Consider the following 12,401-nt stretch of genomic DNA (forward strand, 5'->3'; position numbering starts at 1 on the left):
TCTTCAGTCATGCCCTGACATACACAGGACATGAAGTGCACACCCTGACTACAGCAACAAGACACACGAATAGGAACACAGAGGCATGAGCCACAGACACAGTGACACAACACCCAGACATGCCTGAATACATGCCAACACACTTGTATAGGTGGCCAGGCACAATCATACATAAAGATATATAACAACATTCTCACATACACGTATAATTACCCAATCACACAAACATTAATACAGAATCGCCCACCAGCACAAGGACATAAGATACAGCATAGCCACTCGGGAGGCAGAGACAGGAGGATCACTGTGAGTTCAAGGCCAGCCTGGCCTACAAAGAGTCCGGGACAGCTAGAAAGCTGCACAGAGAAACCCTGTTTCAGGAAAAAAAACAAAAAAAACAAAAAAAAAACCAAAAGCCAGCATAGCACATGGTGCACACAAGTGCGCTACATTGTAAACTATCTTGACCCTAGATATGCAGAAATCAGTTACAGGAGGGTATGGGGCTGAGCGCTTCCTTCTCTTGCAGACTTCAGTTCCCAGCACCCACTTCAGGCAGCTCACAACTGCTTCAGGGGGTCTGATACCCTCTTTTACCATACACACGCATACTTGCGCGTGCACACACACACATACACACACGTTTAGATGTTTAACCCTTCAAATCCTGACACATTGTTACCCATAGATAATGTGCATAACCTAGGTATATTATACAGACCCCACATACCCTAACATCTAGTCACCCTAATACTAGCACACAGGCAAGCATCAATCTTACCTGCAACGGGACATGGAGATGCCCACACATGATTACCACCTAACAAGACACGACTGCTTAGCTGGCCTGGTCTACAAAGTGAGTCCCAGGCTGACCAAGAGCTACACAGTGAGACGCTTATTCAAAAAACAGTAGTGCAGGTGGCAGCGTAACAGCATTATGCCACCAAATGAAAGCTGACTTCTCTTCCCTATTGAATGCTTAGTTCTTCCCGGAGGAGGATCATGCTGGGAACGAGCTTGGGTTTTTCTTTCTTTCTTTCTTTTTCTTTTTTTTTTTTTTCCTTGGTTTTTCAAGACAGGGTGTCAATGTGTAGCCTTGGCATTCCTGGACTCTTTATAGACCAGGCTGGCCTCGAACTCACAGAGATCCGCCTGCCTCTGCCTCCCAAGTGCTGGGATTAAAGGCGTAGGCCACCATGCCCGATGAGCTTGGGTTTTTCAATACAGGGTTTCTCTGTGTAGCACTGTTTGCCCTGGAACAGGTGCTGAAATGAAAGGCATTCGCCACCCCCTCCTGGCACCCTAGGAAAGCTTATCTCATACTAGAGTATTCCTGGGCCTCCTGTGGACCCCCAAGCTTTGCACTCTGCTTCCTTACCAGCCAGCTTGCCTACCTGCCCCCCAGAAGTCTGCAAAAGGGGAGTTTATTGCTCTGCTTTATTTATGCCCAATTCCCGTGGGTTGGGGCGTCATCACCCCCAGATCTGACACCAGCAGGCCAGGCTAGTGTGGAAAAGCTTGGTACTGGCCGTTGGCCTAAGACCACTGTTCACAAAAATGGGAGAAGTTGATTCAATAGCCAGCAATCCCACTAAAGCCTATAGGTCTTAACAGTGCCTGGATTGACAAGGTGGCCACGGGGACAGTGAGGGAGAGGCCGGGGCACGCCCTGACGGTCTGTGGATGTCCTGTATCTGCGGCGATCTTCCTCCATAGGATCCACCTCAACTAGCGCAACCACACAGGTTTCTTAATCTGTAAGACAGGATTGCGGGCAGTGTCCCAGAGTCCCCGACACGCCTCAGTTTACTGGACTGTCCACAACGCGAATCCAGCCCAATGCACGTGACAGGCCTCCGGAGGCCAGTACCACCGAGGCTAGGATCCCCGAGGCTCCAGCAGCAGCAGCCCGGCCCCACCGGCCCCTTCCCCGCAGAGGCGGCTGCGTGAATACCGCGAGAGTTCGCCCCCACCACCAACCCCCCCCCCCGCCCGCAATAAAACTGTCAAAGGTAGGAGGGGCGGGAGCGCGCATGTGCGCAGCGCGGCGCGCAGTGTGCGCCGCCCGGACCCCGCGCCCCGCGCCCCGAGCCCCGCGCCCCGGCTCCGGCTCCGGCTCCGGCCTGGCCCCGGCCGCACCCGCTGGGCGCCGCAGGTAAGCGCCGGTGCCGTCCTCTCCGCCGCGGCCCCGGCTCCGCCCGCGCCCCGCACCGGCCCCGTGCCCAGCCGCCGCCCCGCCGCTCCCGGACCCGCGCCGCGCCCCGCTCCCCGCGCCGGCGCCGTCCTCCCGCCTCCTCCTTCTCCAGAAAAAGTCGCCATTTTGGTTCACTGCCTTCGCCCCCCCACGGTCGGCGCTTCCGGGCCAGGCTGCAGCCCGCGTCCGGCCTCAGGTGACAGGTGGGTGGCCACGGGCCTCCAGGTGCACGTCTTGGCGGCGCTCGCCCGGCCAGCCGGTCGGCGGCCCCTCCCTCTTCTCTGCTGGCTCCGAGGGAGATCCCGGGGACCCCGGGTGGAGGAGGGGTTTTCCTCCTGCTCCGGCGGTCGGGCCTCTTGCCCCTAACTCTGATCTCTGTCCAAGCTCTGAAAAACTAGAAGGGTGCTGCAGGCCCTAGACCCCGGGCCTCAAATGTAATCAGGGTTCTGGGTAACTAAATAAGCGAAGACGTCCAGAGAACTTTGGTTGATTTAAGACCCTCCTTCCCTCCCCTAGACACAGGATGGGGTATTGCCCTTGGCAATGGATAGTGACTGTCCTGACCTCTGACCTTAGCACTCCTGCATATAGCTATACCCCCTACATAGGCCCTCTGATTTGAGTTGACCAAAAACTGTTAGGAGAGGGCTCACCTGCTCGAACCTTGCTCTTTGGTACCGCCCCCTTCTGTGGCTTTGGGTGCCTCCAGGAGGCCTCAACATGGCTCTGCTCAGAGCCACCACCCCCCTCCTCCCTCCCCGCCCAGTTTTCAGGATATGTGATGCCCCGGGCCTCTGCCTGGCAGGCCCTGGAGCTTGGGCTTCTGCTTGCTGGGATTGGCTATAACTTGTTTAGCTGAAGTGCATTCCTAGGCAAGGAACCTAGAAGCAAAAAATGGTGGTCCAGGGTGAACCAGTGCCGCCGTCTGTGTGGGGAGCACTGGCTGCACAGAGGCTGAGGAGACAGGCAGGTGGGGTGGCTCAGCAAGCGTGGGGCTCAAAGGTGGATCTTCACTTTTGCTCACCGTAGAGGTGGGTGCCTGTGGCGGGGAAGCGGGCCTTCAGCACCACCGTTGGCGTCTGTCCCTCCCTTTAGAGAGGCCTTCAAGGGTGCCCATCTGGATAGGTGAGGACCACGTATCTGGGTGGGCAGAGACCAGGACCCTGAGGAGATGGGTGTCTCTTCTGAGGTGCCGTGGTGTGGCTGCCTGTTAAGCCGGTGGCCATTACTGGTGTTAACTGTCCCCCTGGAGGAATATTATCATTCACTGTCCTTCAGCTGCTTAGGCCCCTTCTGAACACAGGGCCCTCCTGATCTCAGCGCACTGGCTAGGTGAGAGTCCAGGTGGGTGTGTCAGATGTAATGAGAGTCTTAGCTCTTTCTACACTGCTCATGCCTGGTGGGTTTTTTTAGAGAGAGCTTGACCGTGTACACCCCATTCTCTGAGGCAGAAGCCCCCGTTACTTGCTTTTTGATATGATTAGGTGTAGGAGATCAGGGCTAGAGAGGCCCTATTGGGGGCCTCTGTGATAGCTCAGTGAAAGACCTGGCTTGGGACCACTCACCTTATAGGTCTGTGCACTTCTCTGCAGAGATGACTGAATCCTTCTGTGTTGGAGGGGGCCGCCGGCTTCAAGGATCCAGCAGAAGTGGACCTGGCAAGGGTGGCAGCCGGAAGGACGTCCCGCTTCCCACGGTGCAGGACCCACCGAAACTGGGTGAGGAGCCAGGCCGAGAGGATGCAAACAGCTGGGCCCCCTCGCTGGGCACCCGGAGCACCTTTGTGGGGTAGAGGCTGTTAGATAGCCTGAGGTCTGGGCTCCTGTCCTGGGCTCACTCTAGCCCCTGGGCCTTGCTATCTCCTGTGCTGCAGGGCTGCCAGTGGTCCACAGTGGACATATAGTGCCTGGCCAGGCCCCACTCTGCTTTGACCCTGGAAACCCAGCCAGTGACAGGACAGAAGGGAAGAAAAAAGGGAGGCCGAAAGCCGAGAACCAAGCTCTCCGAGATATTCCTGTGAGCTCCCTGAGGGTTAGGGTGGGGCTCGTGCTGTTCAGCCTGTGAAGGCCACTACTCTGCCCTCACCAGCCTGCCATACAGCCTGTGCCAGCTTGGTTGAGCATGTAGCCTAGGGCCCTTGCATCTGACTGTTGTAAGGCCTCAGTGGGCTATGTTAGCAGTCCCCAGCATAGGCCTGCAAGCATGGCTTGATTCTTGGTCTGCTCTTGAGTTTGAAGGGCTTGTTTGGCTTGGGGGAGCTTTGAGTCTGGGTAGCTGCAGACCAGCAGCTTGGCCTTTTCCTCTGCCCAGCTCTCTCTGATGAACCAGTGGAAAGATGAATTCAAGGCACACTCAAGGGTGAAGTGTCCAAACTCAGGGTGCTGGCTAGAGTTCCCCAGCATCTATGGGCTCAAGTACCACTATCAGCGGTGCCAAGGGGTAAGGGTCTGTGGGTCAGGGAAGAGGAGGCCTGGGGGTGCGTCTGGGCAGAGGCCCCCGGGGCCCCATCCCACACCTGCCCTCCCTGCCCAGGGCGCTCTCTCAGATAGGCTGGCCTTCCCTTGCCCCTTCTGTGAGGCCGCATTCACCTCCAAGACCCAGCTGGAGAAGCACCGGATATGGAATCACATGGACCATCCCCTGCCTGCCCCTAAGCCTGGCCCAGTCAGCCGGCCAGTCACCATCAACCGGCCTGTTGGGGTCAGCAAGCCCATCGGAGTGAGCAAACCTGTTACAGTTGGCAAGCCAGTGGGAGTCAGCAAGCCCATTGGCATCAGTAAGCCAGTCACTGTCAGCAGGCCTATTTCAGTCACCAAGCCTGTCACAGTCAGTAGGCCCATGCCAGTCTCTAGGCCTGTGCCAGTCACCAAGCCCATCCCAATTACCAAACCTGTGCCACTCACCAAACACATGCCGGTCACCAAACTTGTGACAGTTACAAAGCCTGTGCCACTCACCAAGCCAGTACCAGTCAGCAGGCCCATTGTGGTCAGCAAGCCAGTGCCGGTCAGCAGGCCCATTGCCATCAGCAGACATACACCACCCTGCAAAATGGTGCTGCTGACCAAATCTGAGAACAAAACACCTCGTGCTACGGGCAAGAGCAGCAGTAAGAAAAGGTACAGGAAGTCATTTGGAGTGGTGAGTTGTCAGCTGTGTCTGGGCGGGCAGAGGGCTGCTGGGCTTGTCCGGACCTCACCTTGCCTGCCCCCTGCAGGGCTGCAGACAGTCTGGACACCTGCCCCATCCTACCGAAGCAGGCAAGGACAGAGAATGGAGAGTACGGCCCGTCCACCATGGGCCAGAGTATGACCTTCCAGCTGAGTACAGAGCCCAGCAACGGCTCCCTGCTGCCAGGTAGCAGGCCCTTGACAGGCAAAGAGGCACTGCGGCCTGTAGGCTCAGTGTCCCAGCCTGAGGAGGATCCTGAGCGCACAAGACACAGTAAGACAAGAGCCCTGGGAGGCCAGCCGTGGCGGTGGGCTCTGGCCTAGTAACGGTTATGTGACTAGGGTCTTGGCGTTCATTTTCTCTCACCTGAGTCAGGAAGGAAACAGAAAACACCGAAGAAATTCACAGGGGAGCAGCCGTCTATCTCAGGGACCTTTGGGCTCAAAGGTAAGTCCCCAGTCAGTTGGCCACCTCTGGGACCGAATATGTTAGTGTTTGGCCCATATCCACACTGTGTGCACACAGGCCTGGCCAAAGCTGAAGATAAGGCCCGAATTCATCGCACCAAGAAGCAAGAGGGATCAGGCTCCGAGGAAGTGCGGAAGAAGGTGCTGGCCACCCCTGTCACTGTCAACAAGGAGGCACCAACTTCTGTGGCCCACCCAGCCTCAGGTGGGGGCTGCCTGGCAGGACCCAGGACAGGTCTCCGTGGTGGGCTGGATCCTGAGGCTGAGGCACAGGGGATACCCCTGGAGTCTAGGGCATTCGGGAGCCCCACATGCCTGAGGCCCAGCCCTTCCTCTGCCTCACAGGTGGCCCTGAGGAGCAGTGGCAGCGAGCCATCCATGAACGGGGGGAGGCTGTGTGCCCCACCTGCAATGTGGTTACCCGGAAGACCCTCGTGGGGCTCAAAAAGCACATGGAAGTGTGTCACAAGGTAAGCCTCCCTTCCCCCCTGCCCACTAAGGCACGGCGGGGGATGGGGCGGCTCTCTGGCATAGATGGGTTTCTCATAGTTAGGCCATGTCTACAGTTGCAGGAAGCACTTAAATGCCAGCACTGCCGAAAACAGTTCAAGTCCAAGGCTGGCCTCAACTACCACACCATGGCTGAACACAGTGCCAAGGTACGCCGCTGACCCCTCAGCTCCCTGTCCAGCCGTGACTGCTGACCTCTTACCCTACTGCTGCTCCTCTGTGCCTGATTTTGGATCTATGGCCCTAACTCCTGGCTGGCACCAGGTCTGAGGCTTGCTCTGTCTCCAGCCCACTGATGCTGAGGCCTCTGAAGGAGGCGAGCAGGAGGAGCGGGAGAGGCTTCGAAAGGTGCTGAAGCAGATGGGCCGGCTGCGCTGCCCCCAGGAGGTCAGTGTTGGCCGCGGAGGGGTGGTCAGGGCTTGGGAACCTGGGTGATTGCTTACCTGGTTTCTGGCCTGGATCCCCAGGGCTGTGGGGCTGCCTTCTCCAGCCTCATGGGTTATCAATACCACCAGCGGCGCTGTGGGAAGCCACCCTGTGAGGTAGACAGTCCCTCCTTCCCCTGTACCCACTGTGGCAAGACTTACCGATCCAAGGCTGGCCATGACTATCATGTGCGTTCAGAGCACACAGCCCCGGTGAGTGGCCTGTAACCTACCTTGTCCTTGCTCTGATGGGCTCTGCTGTGTCATGCATGTGTTCCTAAGTCTTACGTGTCCTAGGAGGAAGGATGGGAGCCTGGTGCCCGGTGTCTTGGTTTTGTTTTTGTTTTTTTTGTATGTGTGTATGTGTGTGTGTGTGTTGTCTACATCTGCATTGTGAGTCCCCAAAGCTGCAGAGACCACACAAGCCTACAACTCATGCCAACTCTAACTCCTGGTCTCGGGACGACTCCCTTCTCTATGGCTTATACTGCCTTCTGTGTATCCTTGCTATCTAGCCCCCTGAGGACCCTACAGACACGATCCCCGAGGCTGAAGACCTGCTTGGGGTAGAACGGACCCCAAGTGGTCGCATCCGCCGCACCTCGGCCCAGGTTGCCGTGTTCCACCTACAGGAGATTGCAGAGGATGAGCTGGCCCGTGACTGGACCAAACGGCGCATGAAGGACGACCTGGTGCCTGAGACTGCACGGGTGAGCGGCCAACTAAGGGACGGGCGGCCTACCTAAGGGATGGGCAGGATTGTGGCCCTTGTTCGTTTCTTAATTGCTCCCCCGACCTCTTGGTCTCTGACCAGGACAGGCCTCATTTGATCCCCTTGTGGCAGCCATATTCTTGTGACCTTGGCCATCTACTAACCCCAGCTTTGAAGGGGCAATGAGCCTGCCGCAGAAGCACATGCATTGTGTCAGGCCAGTATGTGCCTCGGCCTGAAGCTCACCTGCTGCTGTGCCTGGCTTTGCAGCTCAACTATACTCGGCCAGGCCTCCCCACACTTCACCCCCAGCTGCTGGAGACATGGAAGAACGAAGTCAAGGAGAAGGGCCATGTCAACTGTCCCAATGATGTAAGCTGGGACCCGCAGGGAGTGGGAGAGGCACAGGGGGGCTCCAGGACAAAGGGCTTAGGTTTGGCCTCAGGCAACAGCAGAGGTGAAGACAGTGAGTGTCCTGTTGAGGAGTTACCATCTTCATATGACCAGCCTGTCTGTGACCTGGGACTCTGTAGGGTCTTCACATAGATGTCACATTAACAAAGGGACTTGAATCTGGGGACCCATATACCCACCCTGCCCAAAACCCAGGGCTCCAGGGACCTGCCCTCAGAGAGGCCCCAGAGTGCTCTGGGGTTGAAGTGGGATACCCCTTGTGTGGAGTTGTGGGAGGGCTTCCTCCACAGCTGTCTCCTGCCTGCAGTGCTGTGAAGCCATCTACTCCAGTGTGTCCGGCCTCAAGGCCCATCTTGCCAGCTGCAGCAAGGTCAGTTCTGGAATTACTACATGGCTTGTGCGGGGGTGGGGGGGGTGGGGCTGGGGGCAGTGGGCACTCATGGCTTTCTCTTGCCAAGGGTTTACCTGCATCACTGTAAGACCTTACCTTGTCACAACATAGGGTCCCAGAGACTAGTAGATGGCCCAGAATCCCTCTCTGTTCCCTACACTAGTCACTTAGTTCCAAGTGCTGCCCTGCAGTCTCCTGCCGTATCTGGTGTGACTGTTCATCCTCACCTGAGCAGAGGGCACATGGCTTGGGATGAGGACATTCACAAAGGAGTGTGAGCTACCCCTACAGCACTTGCCTCATCCCACCTCTTACTGCTGCCCCTGTATCAGGGGTGCTTTAATAATCCTATTTCAGGGTTAGGTTCAGTCCCTAATCCCACCATTGACACACATCCTGGAAGGCAGTGTAGCCATCTTCTCTCTGGCTCACCCTGGTCCTAACCTTTTAGCAGCAGAATAAGGGCTTGGACCAGATGTGGGTGCTTTGACTCTTCTGACAGTGAGGGTACTAGACCACTGTGTATTGCAGGGGGACCACCTTGTGGGGAAGTACCGCTGCCTCCTATGTCCCAAAGAGTTCAGCTCTGAGAGCGGCGTCAAGTACCACATCCTTAAGACCCACGCAGAGGTATGAGAGTTATCTTCATCTTTTGGGTCTACAACCTGGAGGCTGGCCTTAGGGAAGGGTAGTAGAGAACAGGTGGTTCACATGGTGTGCACTGAGAAATGTGGTGTTTTCTTCTCAAAATGGGGTCCACTTCCCCTGAAGTGTCCAGAGCATGGAGTCATAACTCTTGAAGAAAAAAAGAGCTGGTCGTGGTGGCACACGCCTTTAATCCCAGCACTCAGGAGGCAGAGACAGGCAGATTGATGTTAGTTCGAGGCCAGCCTGGTCTACACAGTGTGTTCCAGGACAGCCAGGGCTACACAAAGAAATCCTGTCTCGGAAAAACCAAAAAGAAAAAAGAATAGTCTGGGGTGCCCCAGTTTGGTGCCCAGCCACTGAGCGGAGCCTACCTCAGCAGGAGCCTGCCTCAGCAGCCCACCCTGTCTTCAGCCACATCCCTAGCAGTTGCATGGAAAACGGGTCAGAGTCTGTTTCTCAGCACTGGTGTCAGCAGGCTCCTTGGCCATCACGGGCACCTGCACTTACATGCACATGCCCACAAGCAGACACAAACACCAAGAGTAGGTTTGTAGCTTTGTATCAAGGTTTCCAGTCTTTACTGCAAGTTTTCTCTCTCTAGAATTGGTTCCGGACCTCAGCTGACCCACCTCCCAAACACAAGAGCCAGACTTCGTTGATGCCTAGGAAAGAGAAGAAGAAAAGTCTGTCAGGAGGAAAGAAGCGAGGCCGCAAGCCCAAGGAACGGTCCTCCGAGGAGCCAGCATCTAAGCTGCCCCCTAGCAGGGATGACTGGCCCCCAGGAGGCAGAGACAAGGGGGTCCGGGCCTCCACTGGGAGGAAGGCTGGAGCTGGGAAGGCACCTGAAAAGTGAGCCTAGTGGGCAGGGCTTACCCATCATGCCCTGCGTTGTCCAGATTAGGGGAGCCAGTTCCAAACCTGTCCTCCACCTCTACACCCCTATCTGTCCAGAGGGTTGGCAAAACACTCTGCTCTCCCTGAAGCCGGTCCTTCCCCTGTTGAGGCTGCCTCATGTGGCTGGGTGGTGCTCCCCAGGAGTGCCAGGGGCAGCAGCAAAAGTGCAATAGACTTGGGGGGGGAAGGGGCAGCCATTCCTACAAGGACATTCATGGACCTAGCAGGATCTAGAGCCTTGGCATTATGGGGCGTGAAGTATGCTTGAGCAGTGAAATGGCCCCATTTCCACCTCCCTCTGGCCCAGTTGGGTCCCCACTCTACTCCCTCAAGGCTCAGTCATTCCTGGTGATCCATAGTTGTGGGCTGATGGGGCACCCAAGCAGTCTGGCTGCCATCGCTTGGGCCTCGCCTCCACCCAACACTGGAACTCCAGTACTCCCAGCTACCTCCCAGGACAGACCCTGTTTAGCTACTGCCATGCTGCCCTGACAGCCACCTACCCATCTGTCCTCTTGCATCCACCTCTGACCCCTTGCTTCTGTTTTCTACCTCTCTGGGCCTGCTTCCCTCCTCCATCCCTGCTTCCCTCCTCCGTCATCCCTGCTGTGCTTCAGGCCTCGCCGCACTTGACTGCTGTGGCCGTGGTGGAGTATGTAGCCTTCCAGGCAAGGAGAGAAGTGTGTGCTGTACCTTTAGGGAGGCCCAGACCCATCGCTACCGACCTGAGAGCAAAGGACTGGGATGCTTGTCCCACCTCCACCTGTCAGTCTCTGATCTTGTGCTTGGCACCCTGAGAGGTGTCTCCCTGGAGCCAGTGCCATGTGAAGCAGAGGCTGGCAGAGCCTAGCTCAGGAGCAGCACCTGTGAGAGACTGCATGTGTCTGCCATGCTAGGTGGAGCCATAAGCGAAGTTCTGCCGAAGCCCACTTTCCCTCAGTATCTGGTGGCAGCCAATCATTGATACGGAAACCGAAGGATAGTGAAAGATGGGGGGGTCTCAGCCCGTGTCGCTCCTCGAGGCTGGGCCTCACCCCTTTCTTTAGGGGCCCTGCGGTAACAGGGTCTGCAGGTTGGGTAGAGCCAGGAAGAGAAATTTGGCCTCCTTCCTGGTTCTACCTTCTAACTACCCACTCCCCCTGGGAGCCACGGCAGGAGGAGAAGGCTGGAGGGGACTTTTCTAGTGTGGGCAGGGATAGGCTGAGGCCTCGGCTTCTGATCCTGGATGATGTGAATTTTGATATTTGCCTCTGTGTGTCTCCTGGATGTTGTTGATGCCAGTCTTGTTGCTGTGACAAGTAGCAACCTTTTTAAAAATTCTGTTTTTTTATACAAAACTCAACAATCTTACGTTTTGGTGCTAAGGGTTTCCTGGTGCCAAAGGTAGATCTGGGCTGTGGTACTGACTGGCACCTGCCCCCTAACCTCAGCAGGGAGGGGTTCCAAGGAGGCCAGCTCCAGGGAGGTTTAGGATAAAGTCCTTCTATACTCCTATCTAGGAAGACTCTGACTCTGGGCAATGGACTCTCCAATTCCTACACACTTTGACTTATTAGAGGTGGGTGTGATTTAGTGTCAGAGTAGGCAGGGGCTTTTGGGTGGTGGTGTGCAGCTGTGGAGGGAGGGGGACCCAGGTGCACTTTGACAACACCTCTGTGGGGTATCACCACCATCCACCCAGCCTCTCAGGACATGTGGGACCTGGGTTTGCTAGGGTTGAGTCTCCAGGATGTATCATAAAGCCCACATGGAGGCTTTCCGTGGTATGGGACCTGGGGCTCTGGTAAGTTGATATTTAGCACTTTAACTCAGTCTTTGAGGTGGGTAAGGGGGCAGTTGGCTAGCTGCCAGCCAGTGTGGCTGGTAAGTAGTGGCTGATTAGTCTGCAAAGCTCTTCCAAGGCGGCCAGGCTGCTCCTCCTCTGGCCCAAAGGTGACCACCAGCCTAAACAAACCCTCAGTAGGAGGGGCCATCATGGCAGAGCTCCAGGAGGTGGTAGGCATGGACTTAGAGGCCCAAACAAACCCTGGGTCCTTGGCAAAATGCAAAAGTCAGGGTCTCTACAGATCTACCTCTGGCTCAGCGCTTGCCCTGCCCTAAAAATCAGAAGTGCCAAGGGCAGATACTTCATGCAGAACCAGGGTGCACTTTATGTTCCTGCACAGGCAGATAATGGTGCCTCCTGGGGGCTTTGGGTCCTTTGTGTCCCTGTGGTGGTTCTAAAGGGAGAGCTGTCCCTGTGTTCCTGTTGTGTGAAACCCAGGCCACCCCTCATAACCTGACTGCAGCACCTCCTAAACTTTGGGTTTCTTAGTTTGGTTTTAATGCAGTTCTCATTACACAAGTGCATTTCTGGCTATCACTTGTAACCATAGATATACATGCATATATATTCTATCTACAAAGTGTTTTATTTGCAAGATGTTTTGAGGTGAGCTTGGGCCCTGCCCACCTTGTGGTCATCTGTCCCCATCCTCATCCTCTGGCCCGGAGTGGTGCGGTGGTGGGCCGTTAACTGTATGTATTAAAATCACTGTATCAAATAAATGTTTATTGAATGTTTTTTTCCAGG

The 12,401-nt window shown here is 56.1% G+C and overlaps 1 protein-coding gene and 1 long non-coding RNA gene across 9 annotated transcripts; one reads left to right on the top strand and one right to left on the bottom strand.

Moving 5' to 3' along the window:
* Positions 1-1,425: 1,425 nt before the first annotated feature.
* Positions 1,426-3,768, bottom strand: LOC311593515. The gene is made up of 2 exons (XR_014777733.1): positions 2,851-3,768; positions 1,426-1,758 (listed from the first exon to the last, which is right to left on the bottom strand). It is a non-coding gene; the product is annotated as an uncharacterized lncRNA (long non-coding RNA).
* Positions 2,005-12,399, top strand: ZNF512B (zinc finger protein 512B). 8 transcript variants are annotated; one of them, XM_084774838.1, is made up of 17 exons: positions 2,223-2,400; positions 3,790-3,915; positions 4,071-4,213; positions 4,508-4,636; positions 4,730-5,316; positions 5,415-5,641; positions 5,744-5,815; positions 5,894-6,040; positions 6,181-6,305; positions 6,402-6,494; positions 6,634-6,732; positions 6,813-6,983; positions 7,286-7,480; positions 7,753-7,854; positions 8,204-8,266; positions 8,819-8,917; positions 9,537-12,399. In XM_084774838.1, the coding sequence occupies exons 2-17, from the start codon at positions 3,792-3,794 to the stop codon at positions 9,786-9,788; spliced, it is 2,628 nt and encodes an 875-aa protein (XP_084630964.1). In that variant the 5' UTR covers positions 2,223-2,400; positions 3,790-3,791; the 3' UTR covers positions 9,789-12,399. The 8 variants fall into 8 exon arrangements, with proteins under 8 accessions (XP_084630961.1, XP_084630960.1, XP_084630963.1 ...); XM_084774839.1 differs by having other exon boundaries at positions 4,793-5,316; XM_084774834.1 differs by adding an exon at positions 2,012-2,158 and having other exon boundaries at positions 2,310-2,400; positions 4,508-5,316; positions 5,744-6,040.
* Positions 12,400-12,401: the final 2 nt, after the last annotated feature.

Source organism: Acomys minous (genome assembly GCF_964271855.1).
Source record: "Acomys minous genome assembly, chromosome: 3".
Lineage (NCBI taxonomy): Eukaryota > Metazoa > Chordata > Mammalia > Rodentia > Muridae > Acomys > Acomys minous.